General features: G+C 37.6%; 1 protein-coding gene across 8 annotated transcripts in view; it reads right to left on the bottom strand.

Annotated features, from left to right (window-relative positions):
* Positions 1–27,954, bottom strand: part of PTGER3 (prostaglandin E receptor 3) — a 245,129-nt gene that overhangs the window by 201,773 nt on the left and 15,402 nt on the right. For 7 of the 8 annotated variants that reach the window (XM_070592386.1, XM_070592384.1, XM_070592385.1 and 4 more), the window contains exon 2: positions 12,535–12,714. In XM_070592386.1, coding sequence (XP_070448487.1) covers positions 12,535–12,714 — 180 coding nt within the window. Of the gene's footprint in view, positions 1–6,549; positions 7,230–12,534; positions 12,715–27,954 lie in introns of those variants that run through there. The other variant, XM_070592387.1, reaches the window with a different exon arrangement.

Raw genomic sequence — 27,954 nt, 5'->3', positions numbered from 1 at the left:
GGGTACCTGAGAATTGTTGACGGTTGTTGCAGTTATATTGAAGTAGTCTAAAGATGACGCACAGAAGGACACCAAAGATAAACTCCAAGGTGCACCAATTTCTCAAGTTATTCAACTCTGAGCGGGTTGCCTTTTAAATCCATTTAGTGACAACAATACAGTCTGAGCTTTGGACATGGCGAGATTGTATTCCCTTGAGCAAACTATTCTGCACTGTTGTAATCAGTCTGACCAGTTCTATGGAAATCAGAGCAGCCAGTTGAAGAGAAAAACTGATGAGTGAATAAAATGTCAGAGACACCAAATAGATTTTGCATGCTAGCAACAAGGGAAGAAACCGGCCCTGGTGGTCTAGGGCTTCAGATTTGGGAACCACACCACTTGTCTGCAGTTGTCATGTGGTGGCTACAGTGTTGCTGTAATGCTGAAAGCTACGCCACCGGTCTACCAGCATGGGACAGGGTTCAGTGGAGCTTCCAGACTAGGAAAAGGACTTGGCCATCCACTTCCAAAAAAAGTGGCCATGCAAATCCTGTGAATAGCAGTGGAGCATTGTCTGATATAGGAGTTGGAATTGACTCCACAGCACAAACAACAAGGGGAGAAGGGGAAAAAGAGGGAGACTCCAAAACAGGGAGACAGGAGTTTTTCTCTTTCTTAAAACCACTCTGAAATTGCATGGTATTTTGCAGGAAGGAGCTAGAGCAAAGTTCAAAATTAAGCGGAAGAGATAAACAGAATGATTTCACTGCTGACAAAGGGTCTGCTCTCCCTCTCTTCTGTCCTGAATTTTACAAATTCTCCCAGGAGGCCCTCTGTAATTAGGATGCAAAAGTACCTTTTGCTTTTCCTCTTCTCAGTAAACTGGCTCCCGAGTTACCTTACAAGCAGGAAAGAAGGCGTGAAAAGAAAAAGAAACAAAAAACCACAAAGGCTGAAAGAGCTGTAACACCTTTTACCCCAAATCGTGGTAAACTCTGCGGTTTCTGCAAAACCCACAGGCCTGGGCAGGAAGTGGAAGTATAGCCTTTCTGTGCAGCCATCTGCTGCCAGAGGGCCCGTATCTCTCCACTGTGAAGCGGTCCTGCCTCTAACGAGGAAGGGTCTGGACGTCTACAGAGTGTGCACACCCGGACTGGACATTCGGACTTTCACATTTGGGCTGAGAATCTTGTTTGCTGAATTTCATCAGTACTAGTGGAAAAGTTGCCTCCCCACTGCTGCCCAAGCGTGTTTCTGGTTGTTTGCAAAAGCCCAGGCGTTGTAATGGAGTCAAAGCCTTTCTTTCATGGGGCATTAGAGGAGATTCAAAGACAAACTTGAGGCCTCAGGAAATAATCACCGTAGTAATTCTTTGTTCAGGGATCACACAAGGATTATACTCTAACTTGAAATCAGGTGTGAACTCCAGCTTCACTTCTCACTGACTCTGTGGACTTCGCCAAGTGACTGACCCTCCCTGAGCCTCAGTCTTCTCATCTGGAAAGTGGTGGTGATAACACTGCCTGGTGGCATTGGCAGGAGAATTTGATAACATATGTAAACAACAGGTGCTCATAAATGATATCTGCCACTGTTGTTATTATTGTTAGTGATCATGTTTATTTAAAACTGTTCTCTTTCCTTTTATAGGAGTTTGGTTCCTTACATTTTTTTTTCTATTAAAAAGCCCAGTTTTAAAGCCACTGTGGTCAAAATGAGTGAATAATTCAAGAGAGAGGAAAACACAGGATCTAGGAAACAAAGTATCTAATAAAAGAGAGGCAAAAGGATGAATAGCAGAGAAAGCTAGGAAAATGTTGGGTTCGAAAGGGGGTAAAGACTATCAGATGTGTTTGGGCACATGGAAAACTGTTAAGATTTAGTCATTAGCACAAAAAAGCAAAGCAAATAAAACTTAATAAGTTCTCAACTCTAGAGAAAAGAAAAATGTGTCTGAGAACGGGAACATGATCACAGTATGACTGATTCAGCAGTGAAGGATATTTACATTGTCACAGAAAAGCAAACACTGAGCACTGATTTAATAAAGATTGTGTTATAACTATAATGGGAGAATGGGTGAGGAGAGAGCTAAATCCAGCAAAACAGAAAATTAACATGTAATGTCTAATGTTGATGAAGCAAGAAACAGCAACACAAGCATGTTATTTACAAACATGATGGTATATGCTAGAAGAAATGTTGAAAAAAAGCTGAAAGTAATGATGTCTGAGAGCAGGGTGGTGGGGGTAGAGCTAGCATGAGGAGTCTGGGTTTCAGGATAAGCCTTTTAACAGTATTTGACTGTTTAAAGGGTGGCACATAATACGTGATTAAAACATAAAACTCATTTAAGAAAAACACATTTGAGATATAATACACAGACACACACACACCCATTCATAAGCCCAAGTGTATGGAAATCTACATGATCTAATCTTTGTGGAGGCATTTCCTGAGCCAAAAATAAAGAAGCAAATAAGAACCAATATCTAACAACTACAAGTTTTTCTCTTTTATCATGACCCACAAAACTTTAGAGAGCATTTTCATGGAATGACTTTGTTTTAAAAATACTTTAAAATTGAATATATAACTCAGTAGTGGTCAAATATTAATTAATAAAATTAATAAATTATTTAGTTCAGCTTTCCAAGACAATTCCTTTGAAGGGATGGTAGCAGGAATATTCAAAATATTCATGGTGGGAGAAAATCTGAGATAAAGAGAAGCACCATGTATATTTAATTAGGACTGCAAAACATTTAAGGCAGTGGTTCCCCTTCAGAGCTTGGCAATAAATCAATATAATTTCTCAAAAATATTTCATGTAAAACCTAATTTTGTCACAGCAATTTTTAAAGATGCTAGGCAAAAAAATTTAAAGGTTAAGGGATGTTAAAAATAAAGTGCAATTGCTTTTCCTCTAAAAATAGCTTTTCGTGGATCTTCTAAGGAGAAGACTCCAAACCACTGACTCATGAAAATCAACTTGGAATTTCACACACACCTTGTGCAGCTATCCTATTTGTGCACACACATCCAGAATGCAGAAGGCTTTGATATCAGAGTTGTTTCCAATAGCCTAACGCTTCAGTGTTCTAAGATCTCATTGCCATCTTCCTCAATAAGGCAAGAAAAATGCAAAGATAAATGTCATTAATTGCCCCAGACTTTTCCCCCTGGAGAAATACAAACTATAAACATCAATAGAGCATTCTACTAATAGCTTTAAGTATTGGCTTAAAGCATCATTAATTTTACATTTGTAAGAAGGTCTGTAAGTGTATGCCTTGCATTCTTACTGAAAGGATCAATCAATAAGTTCATCCTTGCTGTTTTCATTCTAAACAGCGATGCAAAGATGTGGTGTGTGCAGAAGTGTAAATATATATGTGTCTCCATACATGTAACATAACAGAAAGTTACACAACAGAAAGTAACTTGAAGTTACATTCTAACCATTTAGCTTGTTTGTATATAGAAGATTGCGTTTTTCAGGCGGGTTGATGTTTTTTTATTGACTTTTGCATAGTTTCACTTTAAATCTCTTGCGGGGTCAGCACAAGGCAGGACCAAAACAAGCTCTCTGTTGTAAGGCAAAGGCATCATTGGATAATTATAATTTTTTTATTTTAATGGTCCTTTCGGTTTTCACCCGGTTTTGGTGAGGAGCCCATATTGCTCCTCTACTGGTTGGGATGATGTTGTTTCTTTTCCCCTGCATGATGGCAATTTTTCAAAATGAATTCAGCTTCCTATTATAATTCTACCCTGATTGTGTTGATTTACTATTATGGGTGTATAGTGAGATTTCAAGGAATTTTGGCATTCACAGGGAAGTAATTACATTGACTTAGCTCCAGTTTTAGATTTTAGTTTTCTAACCAAACATGGAAACTCGTGAAGTTCCTTGAGTCATAAAGACTCTCTCACAGTGAGAATTCTTAACCTGTGTCCACCAATTTCAAAGATGGCTATGGACAAACGTCAGGAAGGCTGTATAATCTCCAACACTGTCTAAAAATTCTCTGTGCTTTCCGTGAGGAGGGGATGCACACATTTCATCAGATCATCAGAGGGGTCTCTCATTCCAAAGTGATTAAGAGCCAGTGTTCTACCGGGTACCTTCTTGTTAAATCTAATTTTAAAAGACCTCAATTGGTGGTAATGATTTCCAAATTAATTTTTTCCAAAGTTCTTTACAAAATCAGATTCAAATATTATATATATTATATTTGTATATTATATTCAAAGTCTTCTTTTTAAAATTGCATAAGACTATTAGGAATAAGCACAGGTTATCCATAGACCTTTCTTACTTGGCCTCAGAATTTATAATAGACTAAGTACTCTTGTTCCAATTTTTTTTTTTTTTGGTCAGATTTCTGGTTTAAGTCTTTCAACTTCCCACTCCATACAAACCAGAGTTAAGTGTCAGTTATAGAGATCAAGACGAACTCTACCATCAAAACGTCTGGTAGTACTGCTATCCTTGAGTTACTGCAGACACATGAACTCAGAACGGCACAGGCTGATATAGAGATATTTGCCCAAAATTTGACTACCTTTGATAGAAAATCACCTTTCAGATTAAATAAAGCTGCCACAGCTCTGTTACACAGACCAAATATGCAAAAATCCCACTAAAGACAGAGTTTGGCAAATTAGTTCTCACTTACTAAGGCACTCGTCTGGAAGTGTGAAGTTAATTAAGAAGAATTATAACAGACTTTTAAAGATCCTGGGAGAAAGGGACTTGCTCTCCTTAGATCTTTCTGAGAGACATATGACCCTAGGACCTCTCATCAAGAACAAAATAGGGATTGGAGGCATCAATAGAAAGATGATAGTTTCTAAGCAATTGTACCTCCTACTTTGTGAATAGGTTTATGTAATTATGGAAGGGGATCAGTGCCTGTGGTGATCCAGGCATTGTCATAGTGGTAGTGCCACATTTTTGTGCAGTCTGGTGGCACTGGCATTCTAGTGCCCACTGCCTCGGGAAATGCCAGAACAGTGCCTGTCAGGGTCAAAGTCCCACTGATGGCCTTGTCCTACAAACCTCAGACACATAGCGTTTGGTATAGTACATTTGGCAATGTCCGGGAACATTTCTGACTGTCACAGCTAGGGAAGTATTATAGGCATCCAGTGGGTAGAGGCCAGGAAGGCTGAAACAGCCTACCGTGCACAGGGCAGCCCCCACCACAAAGAATGATCTGGCCTAGTGCACCAAGGTGGAGAGATCCAGCCCTAAGGCCATGCCACTTTCGCCCCCTCTGAAAGGTTATGGAAATATGCTCTATTCAACCCAAACTTCTCACAGGGCCACTAGAAGTTAGTCAGTCTGATTGTCTTAAAAATTGTAATTTGGGGCAGAGTGAAGGGAAAAATTATCCTAACTTGCCTTCCCTTCCCAGTTAACACTCATTCCTTTCTCCAAAATACAGATCAACCTCACTTCCTCTGGGAAACTATTTCCTACTTTAGCGTCACCTTCCCTGTAGGCTCATAAACCTCCTCTAATCACAGCTCTGACCAGATTATTTCCTAGTCCTGCACCAGATCAGAAATTCATTGAAAGCAGTATTGTTGTTTTTCAATCCTGTGTCTTGGCACCTACCAGAATGTACATAACAGGTACACAACAATATATGCTGAAGGAAAAAACAAGCCTGGGGGACTGGCTTGGATTCTGAGTGCCCACCTTCCAAACTGGATTTGCTCAAGACTGTGGTAGGTGAGCACAATAGCCCCCAAGGATATCTAAGGATGTCTGACCCCACGTCCTCCAAGGACATGAAACTGGGCAATGTCTCATTTCATGGCATGTAGGTTCCAACATTGTGGTGGATATTTCTGGCCTACCAGAAGGTAGCTATCATGACGTTTACCTGAAATGCTAAAGAGTAAAGACTCTAGAGACCATAAAATCTGGTTGGGAGCCAGGACCTCATAGGAGAAGCCAAGGACAGAGCTCTTCCTAAATTCCTTTTCCAGGAGAAAGGAGGGCAAGCTCAACATGCTTCTTTAAGGAGCTTGGCCTTGCCGTCTGTATTCTACAGACCTTCTCCCTTCACTGAAGAAGGAAGGGATAGAGTGACTGAATGAACACACTGTCTCCTGCAGGAACCGGCTCACGCTGATATCCAGGGACACGTCTGTCGACGGGCCTGACTACAAAACAGGACAAATCTTTTGATGACTGCCTATAATTACACTAGAATCCACAAAAAAGAGGGAGAACTGAGTTTAGAAGAATTGATAAATGTGTTTTTGTATTAAAAACAAAAGATCTTGGATTATAACATAAACAGGTATCATGTTAAAAATGGGAAAAGAGCACCTCTCAAATTAATAACAAATTAATGATAATTTGTACTGTATGTGATTATGGAATATAAAACAAAATCATTTAATTGTTCCAGAGACCATGATGCTGTTGCATATTATATTGTGCCATTACTTGGCAAAGCATGTCAAATAGAATTTCAGCAAAATACTTACAATTATAAGTAAAATATTCCTGACATGAGTTGGCATCAGGAAAAAAAGACAGGGACATTTCAGAACATTCAATTTTATTTTCCATTGACAAATACAACATAAATAACATACATTTATAAATATACAGACTAGCTATGACTTGAATGCCATTAAAATTTTGATGTACTTTTCATAGTCTCTTTTAAAATCCTTTGTCTCCACCATATTGAAGACCAGCCTTTAAAATATAATGGAAGATATGTTGAAATATACTCAAGATAACTCCCAAAACATCTTTACGTAGAGGTGACAAAAATATACCTTCCCACTTAACCAAGTGTGCAGGGGCAGGATGCTGAGTAGGAGAGGTGGAGAAATGTATGCTTTCTATACTGCGCATTATGTTATTGATTGAAGTGCCAATGATTTCAGTTCTTACTTAGATACCCCATGTAACTGGTACTCACATTCATTGGTTGCAAACAGATGAAGATAATCAGTGTCTACTTTTAATTTGCTTGCAGAAAGAAATGTTCAACTTTGTGTTACTTGTGCAAAAACATTTGGTAAAAGAAAAGGGAGAAGGTGAAATGTTCATTTATATTTCATGTATATATATGGAAGGAAGCAAGTTTAGCAGTCAGTGATGACCTGCTCTTATGGAGAACAACACTGGCCACTCCTCACTTTGTCCTACTGGTGCTCCAGAGTGTAAAGATAAATGCGCTCCCTTCATCTCTTTGCTTCTGTAGAATGGCCTAAAAGAATGAAGAATTTTTACAGGTTGGAAAATGTATAGGTTCCCCTCCATATCTTTCTCTATGTTCTTACCTCATCCTCCATACCTACGCCACATAGGCATCTTTTCAAAAGTTGAAAGAACATTGAAGTGTATCAGTAAGTCACATGCATTTTTCTCTGCTTAACATTACAGCTTTGATTTTTACAGAAACTGAAAACTATATAAAGAAACTATTTTCAAATAACTATTAAAGTTTGGTGATTGGCTAGATATCTGATTCACTGTAATTAAAAGGCCAAAATATTCTAATTCTAAAGCAAGTGACAAAAGAATTTAAAAGCTGCACATTTGAAAATAACTTTAGAGATGGAATCATCTCCAAAATGCTGAAAAAGCCTGAAAAGGCTGATTTGTTCCTGATGGTCATCTCTTTCCTTCCTCTCTTTACGCCCATAATAAAACTGTTTCATCAAAGCAGATTTATTAAAAAACAGACTCACATCTGTTCCATATATTAGGGCATTAGCATATTAGAAGTATGAAGCCTTTCTCTCGCCTCTTAAGAACGCTCCCAGCTTCACCAATAGTAAATATTTCTGTTACTTTCTCTCTGTTAAAAAATGGCTAAACAGGTTGGAGGCAAGGGGCTGGCAGGAACAGTCTCATTCCTAATGAAGAAATACATGAGTTGGGAGATATTTGGGCTGCTTATGACATAAAATTGATGGATGTAAAACTTCTGAAAAGAAAATAATTTTCATTCTCAATAAAGAAAATGTGTGATATAAAAGAATATGGTATATATCTGATTGAATTGTATTTCTATAGAATCAAAATGTACTCAGCTTATGATATTGTAATGTAATGGCTTACAACTCAACTCGTATAAATTATAAGCCTTTAAATAGAATCCTCATTTTAAGAATTATAAAATAGAGAATATATAAAACAAGAATTCTGTGCTCTTTCATTTCTTAAAAGAGTACAGAACAGGGGCGAGTGAGAAAGGAAATGTTAAGTAGCATGTTTTGAAGACATTTCTATCTGACTTGAAAAGTAGTTGTTGATCTCTTTTTGAAAAAATGCCTTAATTCTAGACTTGTTAGAGTCCTTCGTAGATATGTATAGTCTCAGCTTTCTCTTTGTTACTTTGAGGACAAAGTCACCCTGTACTACTCTTTTTACTTTCTTCAGTTTTATTCAAGGTAAACTCAATCAGAAAAGACATTCAGGGAAGACATGTGAAAGATTTTCCTTGATAACCATAGATACAAATTCATCATAAAAGTCAAATCTTTTAGGTGGGAGTAATGCAAATGAATATGAACTTTCACCTGAAATTGGTATCTAGATAAATGATACCAATACAATAGAGTTTTAATTTAAAAATTTTCCCTAATTCTCTGTTTCATGCTTCATATGTAATCACCACCTGCTAGTTATCTTAGAATACTGACCTGATGGCCAGCTTCTTAACAAATGCGCATGTGAGTTTTAGATTGATTTTCAAATTTTGTAATTTGGCTCTATCACAGCCTGTCTTTTAAAACATCACAGATGTAGGTTACCGCTTATAAGCATTTTATTGCAACTCAAAAAACAGTCCTCTGGACTTAGCCATGGTATTAAATATTCTTCACTTTTAAAATGATGTAATTTGATTCTTTGAACAATTTTGTACATTTATTTAGACCTCAGTTGTAGAGATTTTGAGACACATACAAGCACAAAACCAGCAATAAACAAGCAGCTGTGAAGATTTGGCATGGTTCATGGTCTAAATTTTTTGTATAGGTAAATCATGGAAATTTTAATTATTCCATATTAAGCTTTCGGTATGTTTGTAGCAATAAATATTCAGCAGCCTCTCTGTGTCACTCATCTTCCAGTATCTCTCATATTTCAAGAGAACTTTTGGGGCTAAAGTATGAAAACTAGTAGGCAGTATACGTGCCTAAAATTTCGAAGAACAAAATTTTCCCCTTTTCTGTCTCTGACTCAATCCCAATTCAAAAGAACTAGTCAATGATTGTTGTGGGGAAGATTGAAAGCCGATCACGAATTTGGGGTTAAAACCAACAAAAATATAAACAGTATTAAATAAATTAAAGCCCTAATCCACTTAAAAATCTAATATTAGAATACTGCCACAGATTGACCACCCTTTTAAAATACTGTTTTAGAATTTTTGGTTTGTCTATTATGCAACGCTAGCGTGCTCACAGTGTCTTTTATAGGTAACTTTTACATGAGCTTCTGCAGCTTCTTTCTATAACGTGATTGAGAGATCTTTTATATAATAAAGAAGTGATAAGTAGTGGTAAATTTGCACTTTTTAATTCGTTGTCCTTGAAATCTGGCATGATTAAACACTTATATTTACTTAAAACATCTTGGAATACAGCAGTAGGTAAATTTGGTAAATCTTGAGATAACAAATTTTGTTTTCTTCTTATATTTTTAAGATAGCCACCATACCTATTTTTTTAAAGTAAACTGTTCTCATCAGATAGCATGTCGTCGCTCTCTTCCACGACACAGCATCGCTGTATAAATTCATTGTTTGGAAAATCAGGACTGCTTTGTAAAATCTACTACAACTGGTTTTACACGTATTTCTACATTGCACTCATTTCTTTCCATGTGGTTTCTTGGGTCTCTATTTTCTTTTTTTTATCAATACTGTGAAGTTTAGGAATTGTCATATTTTATGCACGTATTTTTTCCTGCTCAGATATATGCATGGATAAACTAAGTACATGAGAGTGAACTTAACGGCCCATGAACTTCAACTTAGCAATGGACATTCTCTTCTGCAATGACCAGATGTGCACTTCCTAAGGGCACCAGGGCCTCTGAACGACGTCTCTGAAATCTAACCTCCACTACCATCCAAAGGCTGAGACCATTTGGGATTCACATTTCTTAACAGGGTTTCCCTGTACTAACAAATGGCTGCCTAGAAAACAAAACACACACCATTTACATAATTCTCCTTTTTCTACCTCCTTTTCAAGCTTATTCAAAAACTGCCACTCATCCACTCCTACCATGTATCCCTGGGCAGGAATTAATCTTGAGGTTAAGGATAAGTTTCAGGCTGTTTTGTCTTTACGTACTTCTGTAGTTTGATGAAAAGTGGTATTTCTTTGACAGTAATCTCCATTACCATTTGGAAATATCAGTTCCTTAAATTATTAATACAAAGAAAGCACTTTGTTGTGCAGCAATATGACACTACATGTTTGAAGATAAATGCCAATTTCCGTAATGAAATAAGGAGAGATTATTCACTTTATCAGCTTGATGGACTGTGGCAACGTGAAGCACGTCAACCACATGGCGGGTGCCTCACTGATGTGCACTTGATTCTGGGCGACGTTTATTCATTCACTCACTGGACAAGTATTTAGAGAACACTTTCTCGATTCCAAGTGCTGTACTAGGTGCTGGAAAGAATAACCCCACCACCCTCACAGCACCGGAATCCACACTGTGTGTGTGCCTATCTGATTATAATCGAGGGGCAGAGGCCCACTCAAGAGGTAAAGCCTCTTTATTATAATAGTCATTTAAATGCACTTTTTTCCTGACAAAAAGTAGGTAGTTTTGTGTCATCACCCATGAGGGGATCTGTGGGATAACTCAATTCTATGACATAGAGAGATTTAAGAATGAAGTTTTAGGCTGGTTATTTATCACCATTTTTTCCAAAACCTAGACTAGCAGAACCATCATGAATTATATAAGCAGTCCAGCAGATCTGGTCTTCTCACTCAATTTGATGTGGCCGTTTAAAGCTTCTTTCCGATTGACCTACGCTGGTGTGCTCATTAACCCAACAGATATATTGTACCTCTTAAAATTAATTCCTCCCTAAATGCCTGCTAAACACAAAGAAAAATCTAGTTACACTAAAGACATATAAATAAGTCTCAAGTTTTTTTAAAACTAGGAAAGCAATAAAGAAAACTGCAAATTAAGATCTTTACGAGAAAAAGTTAACGAGTTTATAAAACGAATGCTCTAAAGAATATGAAGAGCATTTTGTCTAGGTAGGTCTAACTTAAAAGACTGTTGTGTTTGTTGGGGATATTTTTTCTAAAGTGCAGTTCTCAAAACTTAATGTACTGACATACTTGTGTCACAAAGATATCAAGCTTAGCTATCAAGGTTTGCATACATATAGACTATAAGAAAAACATTTTAATAATAAATAGATAGAGCAACTTTGAAGAGAGGGCAGAGAAAGTGCTGGGAGCAGGTCAATATTATTAATTTTCTTATTCTATAAATAGGCCAAGCTATGGAAATTCTTCATGGAAACTTCAAAATATTTTTTGCTCTTAGAATGAGTTAGTATTTATATATCCAAAAGATTGGAAAATACTTTTGGTGGAAAAGTCAGGGAAGATAATTAACCAGCATATCCATATTTAGTGCTCAAATCAGTCCTTAAATAGCATTTTGAAAAATCACTTCACTGAATCTCAAGGTCAATTTCATGAATCTTCTGCAACTTTGTACGAATTAAAAAATGTATTCAAAAGGAAGAACATTCAGCAATTTGGATAGGTACAAATCCTGCCATATTTGAAATAAATGGAATTGACTGTTAGTCAGATAATGAGTAACCTAATTACCAAGCGAACCAAACTTAAACTTTGTAAGATTAACAGGTAATTTAAATATTCTGTGATATATAAATAACATCAGTACCAACGAATATTCTGGGTACATTATATATTTTTTAATCCTAATTCAACTTTTTAAAAAATGTAAGGGGAAAAAGAGTGACACAGAGAGTAAGAGAGAGAAAGAGAACACAGAAGACCAAGGTCTCTTAACAAAAACAAACCATTGCCTTATCTTCGATGATCTATGCATTAAATCCCCTGTGTAGTCAGCATACTGGGACATTAACCATCCCCACCCACCCCACCACAGACCAAGACCATTTATAAAACATCTCAAAACTAATCACTTATTCAGCCAGAAATGAGAGAGACTCAAAAACACTAGACCATTATTAATATATTTTCCTTTGTTTGTGTTTCAATACTTTTGGCACATAGGGGATTGCTATGCTTCTGAGACCATTTAGCCTTATATTAAAAATTCTCCTTCAATGTATAAACAGTGGCATGCCAGAGATGCCTAAATTCACAGTAAGGTTTAGGGCTGTTTGTTGCCCAAAGCTGTGAACATGCAAGTTGATTACGTGTTCTCTTTCATGCTCCTATCTGTATTATTTCATTGGATAATGAGATAGGCTGCCCTTTCTGTCCATCATTAGAGCAGCTGGAGACAGCATTTGCTACCTGGCAAAACTTTCGAAGAAGGATCTTTCTTAGCAGCAGATAAACCCAGGGATCCAAGATCTGGTTCAGTGACGCCAGGCGAACAGCTATTAAGAAGAAGTTGCATTCTTTCTGCTTCTCTGTGTGCATCTTGCAGTGCTCAACTGATGTCTGATTGAAGATCATTTTCAACATCATAATCTAAGGAAGAGGGGCAAAGAATTGTTCCAAAGATTAGCAAGGTCATATGCATCTCTTCGACACAGTACTTTGCACACTGTCAGTTTACAATAAATTGGTGGTTGGATGGAAATGATTAATTCAAGCAACACTTGTACTCACAGAACACAGCCCTGAACTATATAAGACATTTCTACCGATTTCCCCACATTTTTGCCTATTCGACATGATGCAGTTTTTTAAAAAGTGCATGTTCTCAGGCTCTTGGTCCTTGGGATTTAGTAAGTTTGAAAATACATCTCAAAATTGGCCAAAGTCATCTGTCTTGCTGCAGAAAACACTAATAGGTCAACCCACAAATGAGAGCCAACACTTCAACAAAATCAAAACATATTTAATCTTAAACTTCAGTAGTTCTAACTGAAAAAAATTACGAAAGAAAAAGTAAAAGTGAGAAGAGGAAAATAATATTATTTACATAATTAATATATCCGTTTATAGATATAATTTATATATATAATTCATTATATATAATTTATATAATTAATAAATAATGCTAATAATTAGCATTTTCTGAATCCTTACAATTTGCCAGGCACTAGGTCAAGTTCTTCATATGCATTTAAGAAAGAATATAAGAGGGGCTGCCCTGGTGGCGCAGTGGTTGGGTTCGCACGTTTCGCCCCGGCAGCCCGGGGTTTGCCGGGTCAAATCCCAGGTGCAGACATGGCACCGCTTGGCAAAAGCGATGCTGTGGTAGGCGTCCCACGTATAAAGTAGAGGAAGATGGGCGTGGATGTTAGCTCAGAGCCAGTCTTCCTCAGCAAAAAGAGGCGGTTTGGCAGTAGTTAGCTCAGGGCTAATCTTCCCCGCCCCCCCCCAAAAAAGAAAGAAAGAACATAAGATAGATATTATTGCCATCTCCCTTTTACAGTTGTAGAAAACAAGGTTTAACGATTTTAAATGGCTGAGCCAGACTTAAACCCAGGTTCACTAACATCACGTGACATGATATTTTATTTTTTTGTCTCTCCCTCCCTGCTAACCCCCCCCCCCCACACACACACACACGCTAGAATGTAAACTCCATGAGGGCAGGATTTGGGGCTTTTTTTCCCCACTAGTATATTCTCAGTACCTAGGCTAATATTTAGCAAATGGAACTCAATAAATATTTGTGAATGAATATATTATGACACACATATGAATATAATATTTTATGGCATACATAATATAAATATATTTATATTTGAATGAATAAATATCTGTGACTTCCACAGAAGAGAAAAAAATGAAGGTTCATGTGCATCTGAAAAGGTATTGAAACTCATTAATCATCAGAAAAATGAAAATTATGACAAAATATGAAACCATTTTGTACCCACTAGTTCGACAAGAATGAAGAAACGTGACTTTTCCAAATGTTAGTGAGGATGTGGAGCAATGAGGACTCTTTTAGTGGGAGTGTGAACTGGAGCAATCAGCCACCTTGGAAAACCACTGGGCACGATTTGCTCCGCTCCCCCCCAGCTCCCTCCCTCCTCCTAAGAATATACAATCCTCAATTCCTACACCAGGAGTTGTGTATATACCTGTTCATCACAGCATTGTTCACAGTAGCAAAAAAAGCAGGACCATCCCAAACATGGTTCACATTGGAAAGCAAAAGAAGGTGCTGACTTTATAGCTGGCTCCTAAATTCGTTTCTCTACATGCATGGCTATTAAGCACTCGAAGTGTGGATGGAGCAAATTGAGATGTTGGAGTATGTAATAATTATATAATGAAATGATAATTTTTTATATGTTGTGTTAAATAAAATATATTTTTAAAATTAACATCACTTGTTTCTTTTTACTTTTTAAAAAATACCGTTACTAAAAAATACAAACTTATCTATGCGGCTTGCATTTGTTGCTCCCAGTACATTTCTATTGAACCCAATGTCTCTCTGGAGTCCCACATTTATTCGGATACTCTGTCCTCAGGTCACATATCTCAATTCAAGTCAAAAGCCCTGAGCGTCCAAAATACCCTCAAACCACAAACCTACAATCCCAGCAATGGCTCTTTCATTCTCACACAGTCACCCTGGCTCAAGGCAGCACAGTCATCTCTGAATCTTTCTTTCGCCTCATCCTCTGCAATGCCCTTTGCTCTTGTTCCAATCTCACCCTAGTTCAGTTCTTTCTCTCATCTGAATCATAGCAATAACAGACATGCAGATGGTAAAGGCCAACACACCACAGACCCACCATCCTAAATCCCAGCTCTGATCAAACCCCCACCAGCTACAGAAACTTCAACGTGGTCTAACTGGGCAGAGTTGAGTCACAAGTCATTCCTAAACCAATCACTGGCAAAGGAGTTGGAAATTTCCAGTTTGGCTTACAGGACAAACCCATGGTCCTTGACCAAATTACCACCTAATACCTGAACAAAATTACGATTCTATAACCAAAAAGAAGGGAATGGGTAGTCAACCATCAGATAGCCACATATTCTGGCTCTGTAATTTCTTCCAAAGGTTTTTTTTTCCAAGGGATTTATTCAATAAAAGCAAAAAACAGCTATATGAATAAGTGAATGTTCAACGAAGCATTATCTATTTTAGTAAGAAAATGTAAGCATATAACTCTCTAATATCAGTAGTAAAGCTTAATAAAATATGGCTTGTCTGCATAATAGTATATACAGCAATTGAGTGAAAAGAACAGAATATAAGATAGTACTATGTGTACAAAGGTATATTGTTATTACAATTAAAGGATATAAAATACATAGACTTGTGGAAGGCAATGGAATTATTAGTATTAAGCAATAATTTACTATTAGTCATCAAATTATTTTAAAAATTTTATGTACATTAAAACATTTCAAATAATTTAGGAAAGTCTTTTATTTAAAGGAAGTTGATGATTATTCCCTTCATTAATAAATATGAATTTTTATACACCAAATTTATTTAAAATAAATATAGTTATCTTGATATCTTCTGAGGCTGGCTCATAGTCCTCTGAACAGACCACTACCTCCCACTGGGGCCCCGAGGGATATCCATGTCCCAGTCCCTAGAACGTGTGAATATGGCATCTCACATGGCCAAAAGGGCTTCACATATGTGACTAATATTAAGAGGCTTTCGATGAGAGATTCTCCTGAATTATCTGGGTGGGCTCAATGTAATCACACGGGTCCTTAAAATCTGAAAATCTTGTCCAGCTGTGGTCAGAAGTCAGAGAGGTGCCATGCTGCTGGTTTTGAAGATGGAGGAAGGAAGCCATGAATTAAGGAATGTAGATGGCCTCTAGAAACTGAAAAAACCAAGGAAACGAGTCTCGGATTCTCCTCAGAGACTCCAGAAAGAAGCTGCTGGCACCTTGACATTAGCCCAGTGAGACCCATGTCAGGCTTCTGACCTACAGAACTGTAAGAGAAATTAGTGTTGTTTTAAGCCACAAAGTGAGTAGTATTTTGTTAGCGAGCTAAAGTAGAAAACTGATCCATCCACAGAATGAGCTCCCAACAAACGTGGAGAGGTGATGGGGCAGTACGAACTTGAAAACGATTTATTCTCCCTCACAGATAGGACATCCTAGGTAGTTTGCTTACCTTGTTCGCTTTCTTAAGGAACATTTAATATAAATGAGGTAAAAGAAAACTTCATCTTAACTCCTGTCCAAATTATCTCAATTTCTACATTCGCAACATGTACAAATAAATTCGTTATTCTCGTGACATCAGTTAGATTTCAGTGTCTTTGACTAAAAAGTATAAAATCGTATTTTCAATTCAGTTGCCTTTAGGAAAAAACATGCACCGATTAATTCTCTTTTCTTCTTTTTATAAACTATTAGAAAGGTTTTATCTAGCTCTTTCAGGCCCTCGCCTCATCGAATAATTACATATATTCGACTACTTACCATCTTCCAGGAAGTGTTCTGAGCTTGGTCTACAAGCATCCAAAAATGCATTTAAGTAAGATTTTAATTTTCTTTTGAATCTCTCCAACTTTTTATAATCAGGAAAAATCACAAAACTATTTATAAAATGGGATTTCAGTCATTTTACACAGTTCTCTTTGATTATTTTAAAATTAATCTTGATGAAGTTAATGATTTAAAATTATTTTTATTAGGCTAACACAGGTTTCATATGTTGTACATTGGTTAGTCCACTGTAATTTCCGCAATTTACTATTGACAATGCAGTGATGATGAAATTATGAAATCATGCTCTGTAAGCAATAGCTGGCCCATGGGGAGAGATGCTCTAGCTTTTCCCAGAAATCATGAGATGTGCAATATGAAGATAAGTGGAATTAGAGGCAGTGAGCATGACATTGCCATTTCCAAATGGCAGCAGAGATGGAAGTAGGACTCCAAATTCTTCGCCAAATTTTGAACGCAAATCCAAGTTAGCATCCATCTGTTGACTTCCTCATATTTAAGGAGCTAAACAGTGATTATGATTTTGCAAATATTTTTTTAGATGTTCAGACTTTGGGAGAAAACCTTTGGTATGGATATGTAGATTTCTCGTAGAATTGATTATTCCTATTAGTCTAATTCTACTCCTTATACAAGGGAGAAGGGACAAACAAGAACAGGATGCTCGGTCAGCATGGAGGCTATCTTTTTAGCAAAAGCACATATACTCCGCACGATTCCTCCTTCTGAACACTCATGTGACGATCTGGTCAAGGGAACAGGGAGACCAATTCATTGAACAAGTTCCATGTGACTCTCCCCAGCCTCCTGCCTCTCTGATTATCAGCACGAATGGAGAGTTCTTTGTGCACCTATGATCACCTAGAACACAAGTATATCAGTGACCCCTAAACTCTCCATCCCTGCCTGGCATCAAAGGCGATTACCCTACTCCATCCCAAAGGAAAAAGATGCTTTGTCCCTGCCCTAGAGATAACGATCTTTTAAATGTGCAAACCACCAACTGGTTAGACTGTTTTAATATTCTACATTTGGATTTGATTTTACTGTAGCAGGATTTATAACTACATATTTAAAAATCTTCATTACTTCCCTTCTTGGCTCAAAAGTGCCTCGGGTTATAGGTTATAAATGTCTACTGAAGGTGATAAATAAGTAAACCCAGAAAAATTAATTTGTAGGCGAGAGAATGAAATTGATACTTCCCTTAGGCTCCATCATGTGGCTTTTACGCATTTCCGGTTTAGTCCTAATGTAAGTGTGTAAGAGAACGTCCCTCAGAGCCGGTTTTTATCTATGATGTGTGGTTTCCCATAATCCTCTGTTGTTAGGCCGTGGCAGAATAACCTGCTCTACTGGAAATTCCCTCAATAGTTTGACAAATGTACTATGTTAGAATACACTGAAACCAGTCTGGGCCCTTTGAACCACTTAATTACATAATTTGAAGGATTGTCATGAGAAGAAGCTTCACCGTGGATTTAAGAAATAGTTGAGGTCTTTCCAGTCTGGTTACAATTCTGTTCTCAGATTGCCAAACATCTCAGTATTCTAGACTCTTCTGTCACAGAAGCTCCTCCTGCCTTATCTGAAAACTTTGGAAATGAACAGCTTGCAAATGTTTTTTAAAAGTTACTAGAAATTGTGTTATTTCATTTTTACTATTACATAATTTTATGAAGTTTTTCGAAACAACAATGGACTAAGAATCAGGAGTAAATTCTACTGCTGGCTCTGCCACCATTTATGACTTTAGCAAATCATTTACTCCCTGCTTTGTTAAACTAACTAGTAGAAAGGGACTGGAGGGCGTCTCGCATCTACTTCTGTGGTTAGGTTTTTTATGATGAATTCTGTGGCAAAGCTGGAAAATGAATAAGGGTTTAATTGGAAAAAGAAAAGAAACTAAAGATAAAAGGTATAGAATGAAAGACAAAACTCCTTGTATGGAAAACCCCTAATGTTTCTCTTGGTGAATAGAAGAGAGAGGAGAATTACAAAGGGAGAAATTGGACAGTGAAAGATGACAAGGGACGAGATTCATGCAGCATTCGGGGAAAAGCTTTTAGAAGCAGCTGACTTAGGCAAACTCATTGACCAAGAGCTAAGGACCTGCCATAAACCTGACTCATCTCAGCTTCTAGTTTGGGGAGCAGTTGCGTAACTTTGGATCTTATTTCTCCCTTCTCTAAAACCTGATTAATACATGCTTACCGAATATCTTCTCCATCTAGTAGTGCAGTTGCAAAAATTAAAATGCGATAAGAATAATTAACGCCCTCAATTTACACAGCATACCTCTTCCCAAGCCCCAGGCCATCACACTATTGCATATGTTTCCAGAAGAGATGGTTTTAACTCTCAGAGACAGGAACACAGTGGATGCTTAGGGGAATACTGCAAGGAAATGAATGTGTTCTCTATAATGCTGCTTTTCTTAAATTTCCACCTAACAAAGTGGTTTCAAAAAAAAAAAGAAACCCTCAAATTTGCAGTGTATAAATGTTTGGTAATGCAGAACCATTATCAATCACTAGAGAAGGGAACTCAAAATTGTAAGGAAGCCTGCAGCCTACGCCACTTTATTTGGCACCTAAGAATCTCTCCTTTCAGTTAGTTTAAATTGTAAATTCTGTGTGATTTGGCTCAGGATAGCTCGGTACATATGTATGTCTAGATAAATATTTATCTTTCTATTAGAACAGTAAAAAAAAGTCGGTAACTAAGTAAATATTCAAATTCTGGCTCAAAGGAGGAAAGCAAAATAAAGTCAAAGAAAGTATTCATTCCTTGGATGGTAGATGATGGATGAGCTTTGTGATACACATGTCGGAAGAGGTACCTTTATTATATTTCAAACCTTTGTATCTTAGGTGTCAAGAGAAAGTCTAGACCATATGTCTTTGTCAAGGTTTAAAGGACATTCATCCTTGAAAATGCCAAGATTCAAGTTAGTTTTTTTTTCTGCCAAAATATAGTTTCATTTAAACCCAAAATGCTCATCCTACTGTTATCCACTCTGAGAACCACAGTATTAGTAACAATTAAGAGCTGCCAAATGGTTAAGGAAGGAATCAGAGATGTGGACCAAGTTTTATGTGCAGGGACATTCACCTCAATATAAAAGAACATTAAAAAACTTACATGACCAAGAACAGGGTACTGCTTAAATTATGGAACATCCACTGATTTGCATAATATATGTGTGATATGCATAACATAGATGTATTCCAATGCTACCATTAAAAAACAGATTTTTGAAAAATATTTAATAACAAGGAAAAACATCCATGATGTGAAAAGTAAAAGAGAATGTTTATTACATAGTATAATCCAATTAAAAAAACAACTGTGTATATATTTAGAACAATACCAGAAGCAGTTAACTTTGGGTGGCAGTTAGGGTGATTTCCAATTTCTTCTTTATATTTTTCTTTGTTTTCCAAACTCTCCAAAATAAACATGTTATTTTCACACTTAGAAAAGAGGCATAAAGTCTAAAGTAACTGGAAGCTTAGATATAAACAATAACCTATTAAATAATTTATTGGTAAAATATTAGTGTCACAATCCATCCTAGAACCATCATGTGGTTATTTTAGCTTGAATTCCTAGGTAGTCAATGTGTGCATAATTTAACAACTAATAAGTAAACAGTCTGACACTGTATAATTGATCAAAACGTGTAACTTAATCATCAAATTCATTATGGCCTGTTAAAGGGAATGTGACGTTTAGTGGTAAATTACTGGCCTCTGTGATCTCATGGACAGTACAGCCACGACATGCAAAATAATCCCTTCCTGTGCTGGTATCCAATGCAGGCCAATGATTGCGGTTCTGATCAATATGATAAATTCTTATTTAAGTTGGTCTCATGTCCAAATGACGCGCTCTTTTGGATCTTGCTGTGGGAGGACTTCACTTCACAGGGGGATCCGAACAGAACATCTTGTACTTGTGATGGACACCGGGTGAATGTGGGCAGATTGGCATCTCTTTGAAGTCGTGGTCCTCACACTTATCTCACTCCCAGTTAGCACTTCTGTCTCTTACATTCACCACAGCGCCTATTTCACACATTCTCCACTGTCCTAATTCACTTCACAGAGGAAACAAGCTGTTGAGGGGAGCTCTCACCTTCTTACCACCAAGTTCAGCATCTGCAGCTCCTTTCCACTTCCATCCACCCGTTCCTCCTTCCCTCTTGTTCAAACAGAGGAGGTGTCTTCTATCTGTGTCCTGGATCCTAGCCACCATGAATGTCAGAGGCCTTATTTTCTCAATTATCTCCTTCCTCTTTTATCTTTAACTTTTGGCTTTTCCTCATTATCTTTTCAACATAATAAATTTCTCCTGCCTTGAGAAAATGAAACCTTCTGTGGAATTCTCAGCTCCCTACATATACTGCTCCAGAAGTTACAGTTGAATTTTTCAAAAGAGTTGTCTATCCTCCTTATCTTCAAATTTCTTTCCTTTTTTTTTTTTTTTTTCCTTTTTCTCCCCGAAGCCCCCTGGTACATAGTTGTATATTCTTCATTGTGGGTCCCTCTATTTGTGGTATGTGGGACACTGCCTCAGCGTGGTCTGATGAGCAGTGCCACGTCCGCGACCAGGATTCGAACCAACGAAACACTGGGCCGCCTGCAGCGGAGCGCGCGAACTTAACCACTCGGCCACGGGGCCAGCCCCTCAAATTTATTTCTAAACCTGCTGTAGCCTGGCCTTAGTGCCCACAAATCCTCGGGAAGGGCTGTTCCTAAGGCCATACACAAGGTTTTGAAATCTATTGGATACTCACCAGTCTTTCTTGAAACATTCTCTTCGCTAAGATTCAGGTTGCCATTTTCTACACATTTCCAAATATTCAAGTTGCCATTTGTTCTAATTTTCTTACTAACTCTCCCACTACCTCTCTGAGTGCTCCTTTGCGACTCCTGCTTCTCTAGCCATCCTGAAAATGCTAGTATTTTTGAGCCCTATCTCAAATAATGGACGTAGCCTCCCCTTCTTGCTGCGCTTAAACTCACTGGGTGACCTCTTCCACCCCGATGACTTCAAAACCCATCCTTGTGCTATAGGGCTATACATCTTCTCTGAGCTCTAGACTGATCAATCCAGATGCCTACAGCACAGCTCTGTCTAGACGTCTCACACCAAATTCAACAGGTTCAAAACTGAAATCATTGTCTTCTTCAAAGCCGCTTCTCCACTAATCTTCCCTACCTCAGTGAACCCAGTTCCCTAAAACAGAAAACTAAGTAATCCTTGATTCATTTCTCTCTCTGTGTGTCTTTCTCTGTCTCTCTGGTTTCTCTCCCCAATCCACTTCATAAGCCATATTTCTTACATCCAATCAATCAGGAAGTCTCCAACTAACTTCTTAATAATTTTTTAATCTATCACTTTTCTTATCTCCACTCCCATTGACCCTAAACCCTGACTGCCATCTTCTCTTTTCTGAACTACCACAATAGTCTATTACATGATTCATTAGCCTCCATTCTGGGTCCCTCTACGCCGCTTTCAAAGGATGCTCCTAAAATGAAAAGTTGACTGTTATTCCACTTTGAAAAGCTTTTCAGTATCTTTTCACCATCATGAATGTAAGTCTAAACCCTTGAAATGGACATTCAAGGGCTATCATCACCTGGCCCCTATTGGGCTCTCTAGCCTAAATTCTTATTGTTCTTTACTCTCACATCTACATTCCGATCACTTTGAACTTCGAGTTCTTTTAAAGGGCCAGTTCTTCTTGCTTCTGGACTTTTATAAATGTGGACGTTTAGATCTTGTAACTCTCATTCTCCTCTTCTTCACTTGACTAATTCCAACTTATTTTTTGTGTGGACTTGAAACATCAATTTATCTGGGATTTCCCTTGCCAAAAGGCTACTAGAGAAGTCTCAATACGTACTCCCAAAATTCTTTGCTTCCTTGATCATCCCTAAACATTTTATATTACTTCTTGTTTTTAATTTTCAGTCTCTCCTAATAGATGAAATTTGTTACAAGAGTAGGGATTATTTCTATCCTTTCAGGTACATCTCAAGAAAGACCTAGCTTGGAATATATTACATTATAGATTTAGAAATACTTTTGAATTAACGAATGAATGAATGATAGGAAGAATACAGTGTATTCTACTCCTTTAGGGGTAACAGATTCTAGAGTTTTCACTTAATGGACAAATCGAATAATATTTATGCCTATTCAATACTGGTCTCTTTTCTTCCCTGTTATTATAATTAGCTAGGATGACAGCTTCAATTTAGGTACTAATAGACATTAAGCACATCTTCTTATCATTCATGATTTTAAGGAGAATGTTCATAGATATACCACTAACTGGAAGAAAGAAGCTAGAGAGTTGGGTTGTAGAAGTTACTGGAGGAGCAAATATTTAAAATAAAACATACTGAATTTATAAGAAAGGAAGAATTCCTATTGTATATTTATTTAATAACTTTTTAAAAAATGTAGCTCAAGACAAAAACAAAAGAAAATATGCATATCAACATAGTCTGTAATAAAGATACTCTCAAATTTATAATACAAAGTAAGAAAAAAATCCTTTTATTTTTATAAAAGTGTTACATATGAGTCTAGTGCTCCTTGCTTGTAGAATTCTTGCCCACAAATATGAGATCATATCTTATATTATAATAAGTATTTAAAATACCCCTCAATGTCTAACAGATGACACATCAGTAACAGTTTAATTTACTTTCAAAATTCCTTGCCAATGTTAGGCTTCTAGTCAGTATTGGCATAGGAATTTCTTAAGATTATATTAATTCATTTTCTTTTTCCCAACACAAAACACACCCTCATAGAATTTACCAGCTTTCTTTATAGTTAACTCTTGTTCTGTTGACTGTAAATAGGGGCTAGGTAATTGGGCAATGCCAGATCCACAACTTGAGGGATGAAAGGTGCCCACAATGGCATCATTTTTTCTTTGACATTAAGAACTTTCTGTGATTTCCTGTCATAACAGGAAGCGCAGTCTCCTGTGCCTCACCCTTTCTAAAGAGAACTGTGTAAACTGGGTTTAACCTGCACTTTTAGTGCTGGGCTTTTGTGAACGGGAAAGTTGCGGCCGAACTTTTCTGGTGACTCTCTCTCCTTTGGGGAACCAAGTAGCGGCACTGAAGACATTGATCTCTGCAACACACTCACCTCCCAGGTTGGCTGTGTTAATGGTATATTGTACACTGTAAAATACTCAAGAGTCCCTGACTTACAGTAGGTAGTATGTAAGTATTAGTTGTTTTTCTTTTTGTTATTATTATTCTTCAAATGTTAAGCATAATAAAAGGAAGCATAAAAGGTCCCTCACTGTCACCTCCTAAGTCTATGAATTCCAGCTGGGAAGAATGTGGCTGTGACATCTCACGGAACGGTAACGTGTTGTGTCCAGTAGGGGCACAGGTCCCTTTGCACCCCATCATCCATTGAGGTTTCTGTAGCCGCCTGTGCTACATCTTCACTTCTGCCACGCACTCCATAGACGGCAGGCAAACACCACCAAGCGCCACGTGACGTTTACATTACAAATGATAAACTTTATTCTTCAAAATGCACTTCTGAAAAAATCTTGCTTTTCATTGTCAGGAAATCAGACTTTACCAAATCACTTAAATTATAGTTAGCGCTTAGAATTTGTACCAGGTTTGAGGGAAGTTTGAAGATTAAATTCGCGTTATATGTGATGCAGGAAAACAGAAACATGTAACCTGTTCATCTTCCATGTTTTCCTTCCTTTGGCTGCTTTTGTCTCATCTGTTGATTCAGTTAGATTCACACCATTTGGTTCAACAGCAAAGTAAATAATAGGAACCAGAAGAAAGCAAACATGAGGAAGAAACCTATTTTTCACGTTTCCCTGATTACAGGCTCCTATGAGAAGATAAACAGATCCCAACACCTGAGTCCATTAGCTCCCTCTCTCCTTATCATGTGAATCCCACGCAGGCAATTTTTACTGCACTACTTAGCTTCCGGGGAGGATCTTAAGCAAGCAATTATAAAATTAATCCTATTACTGTCTTAGGGACTTTTGTTGATTTCATTTTAAAACCCATGTTTGATGTTAGCATATTCAAGAATGGTTTTGCAGGAATTAGTGAATAAATGTTATTGGGACTTGGAAATACCCCATTCCCCACCCCACTGAGCCAGAACAGCTCTGTTTTTATCTGTTTGTCTAAAGAGATTTACTGAAGTAGTTTCCCCAGCTAAAACAATTGGAAAAGCATTGGTCTAACACAGTTCTGTCCAAAAGAAATATAGTTCAAGCCACAAATGTGAGCCACATGGACGCTTTTAAGTTTTACAGTAACTACATTTTAAAAAAGCAAAAAGAAACATGCAGAATTTATTTTAATAATAGGTTTTAGAATACCAAATATACCTGAAATACTATTTCAACATGTAATCAGCATAAAAATTATTGACATATTTTACATTCTTTTTGTACATAATCTTTAAACTCTGATGTACATTTTACAGTTACAATATATCTCAATTTGGAGTAATCACATTTCAAGTGTCTCATAACCACGAGTGGCTGGTGGCTGCCACACTGGACAGTGCAGATCTAGTGCTGTATACTTTCTCCATTTATATTTCTCTCCGTTAAACTGCACACATGTCATCACTGCAGTGTCCACTATTGGTTGCCTACCCAGCATCCATCCTCCCAACTCCCCTTCTCATCAGCACATCTATTTTCAGTGGAGCCTAAGTGCTTCAAGGCTGACTCCATCTCTAGCCACTGGATCAGGGATGAGGATGTGACAGCACATTAGGCAATGACATCCAAGAGAAAGTTCCCTAAGGATGTCTGGGGAAAAGTTTCTTCATTTTTAGGAGAAAGCCATAGAAAAACACACTTTCTTTCCCCTGCTAGAGGTGAACAAGGAAGCATGTACTGGCAACCATCCTACCCTGAAGGGAACAAGCCATAGATGGGATGAGACCAATGCTGCAGCCTGCAAAAGATGGGGGGGCGGGAGGGGGAGACTCAGTCCTTGATGACAGTGCTGAGCTTCTGGATTAACGAACTCTGAAGGCTGCCCTAAGACTGGGTTTGCAGCTGTGCGTTTTCTTCTGAAGCCACTGTATTATTCCATCTCCGATAATGACTGAGGGCAACATAAATATACTGAAACTTGTGAGCATATTTTGAAGCATTGTTTTTCTCTTTCTTTGTTATTTTTGCTGTTTCTCTATTGTTGCAGAAATTCCTCATTGTTTGTTTCCCCAGGGCACCTTCCCAAATATCCTTTTTGTTGTTTTCTTCTTTGGACACCAGGCATTGGAGCAGCTCTTTTCCAGTGCTTCTACCCACTGCTTCCAATTTACCTTTCTCTACTGTTACAGAAACAGTGTGTCTCCCATCCTCATCTATCCTAAAGATATTTTTAGTCTTTTTAAGAATTTTTATTACCCACAACCATGTGGAAACAATAAAATTAACAAATAATGGGAAAGCTATAATGTTTTTAAAAATGCTCCCAAGTTTTGCTGTATAAATTGTACCCATTGTGCATTAATTACAAACTGGTTTGTGGCCTTGAGATCAAAAACACTTGGGTTTGATTTGCTCAACACCACCTGCCAAGTGTGGGCCTTAAAGCAAGTTGCTTACCCTTACCCAGCAAATAAAAAAGAAAACAAAGAGATAAATATCATCTACCTCGAAGGATTTATATGAAGATTAAAAACCATGCAATATATGTAAAACTGTTAAGGCCAGAATTGATACCTCGATTTTCTGATTCCAGATCGGGTGTCCTTTTCCCTTTATTACAACTGCATTTCTTCATTCATTCCATAGTCATTTATTGAGTGGCTGCTACGGGCCAGGAAGATTTATAGACAAATAAGGTAAGGTCTGTGCTCTTGAACGTCTGACAGTGACTCAGACAAATAAAGGAATATTAACAAGAGGGAGGCCTTAGAGTTTTAGTGGTTCATCAGAAAGGCTGTAAAATCAGACAAATCTGGACTTCACAGTCAGGTCTGCTTTTTATTAGCTTTGTGACCTTGGGAAAGTTACTTAACATCTCAAAACCAGTTTCCTCATCTGAGAAAGGCGATAACTGTATTCTCTGAGTATTGTTGACAGAAGAAATGAGATTAGGTCTGCGAAACGCTTAGCACAGTGCCTATTGTAAAATGAGCATCTGTCTGCTGTGGGCGATCTTCCTTGCCATCATAATAAATATGATGACAATGGTAAATACAACTGTGCATAGGGAAACGAAAGGTCTGCACAGGTGTTACGGAGGGTAGTCTAGGAGGGGCATTGAAATCAGCCCCCACGATCAGGGAAGTGCCGCACCCTAAAACAGCAGATGCTTCTAGAGTTCTAAAAGACAAAGAGTTCCTACTTCTAAATGTGAAATTGTGTGAATCATTCTAGGAACTGCAAGTTGATTTTTATGACTGAAGGTAAGGATGCCGGGAGAGGAACAGAAAATGAATAGTAAGTGTGGCCAAATCTAAGATTTTAAGGATTAAACCAAGGAATCTGAAACCTATTAATCTGGGTGAGAGGGTGCTAGATCGTAACATGCCTGAATTCCGTGTCAGAGAGTCACTGTGAACACACTGAAGTTTGCCAAGCTTCTTTCTCTTCTCCATAATTATAAGAAAAAGAAAAAGAAAGCAGGTTTGCAAGAATCCCAATTGCGCTGTATCATGCTGGAGGTTTTAAAACTGTCAAAATAAGTTTTCTAATTTTGACTGTAGTCAAACACTTTCCCACTAAGTAAAGAGAACTCAATAAACAGTCTTATTTGTCTTATAAATAGTTTGGTGAAAAGAATAATATTTGTGAATTATATTAGCTGAAAAATGTTCACCTGGTAAAACTTTACCCCTGCACGTGAATGTTCTAAGCCTGAACAGACAGACAGACCTGAATGAAGTTGATGCGGTGCCTTGACAGAAAACACCTCCCAAATTTTCAGTACAGTGGTGAAAGAAATCCTTCAACAGATTATTGTGGGACAAACAAACATTCTTGTCGCCTTCTATAGGGATTTTCATAATACGTTCTCTGGAAACCCAAGCTCCTAAGAAGGCCAAGCAATTAACGAATCAAAGGAGATTCTGCAGAAAACCTTTCATCACTGTGATTATCTGACCCAGCCAGTTTCTGTGGTTTTTGACTATTCTCAGTCAATCTGTTCTTTTTTGCACAACATTTTCAATGACGTAATTTGAAAATGTTTTAGTAACTAATAAAGAAGAGACAACCAATATGAAAGAGAGCATTACAGCATAAAAAGCTAGCATC

This window comes from Equus przewalskii, chromosome 24 (assembly GCF_037783145.1).
Source record: "Equus przewalskii isolate Varuska chromosome 24, EquPr2, whole genome shotgun sequence".
NCBI lineage: Eukaryota > Metazoa > Chordata > Mammalia > Perissodactyla > Equidae > Equus > Equus przewalskii.
The sequence above is the reverse complement of the archived record's forward strand: the minus strand, read 5'-3'. Positions and strand labels throughout refer to the sequence as shown.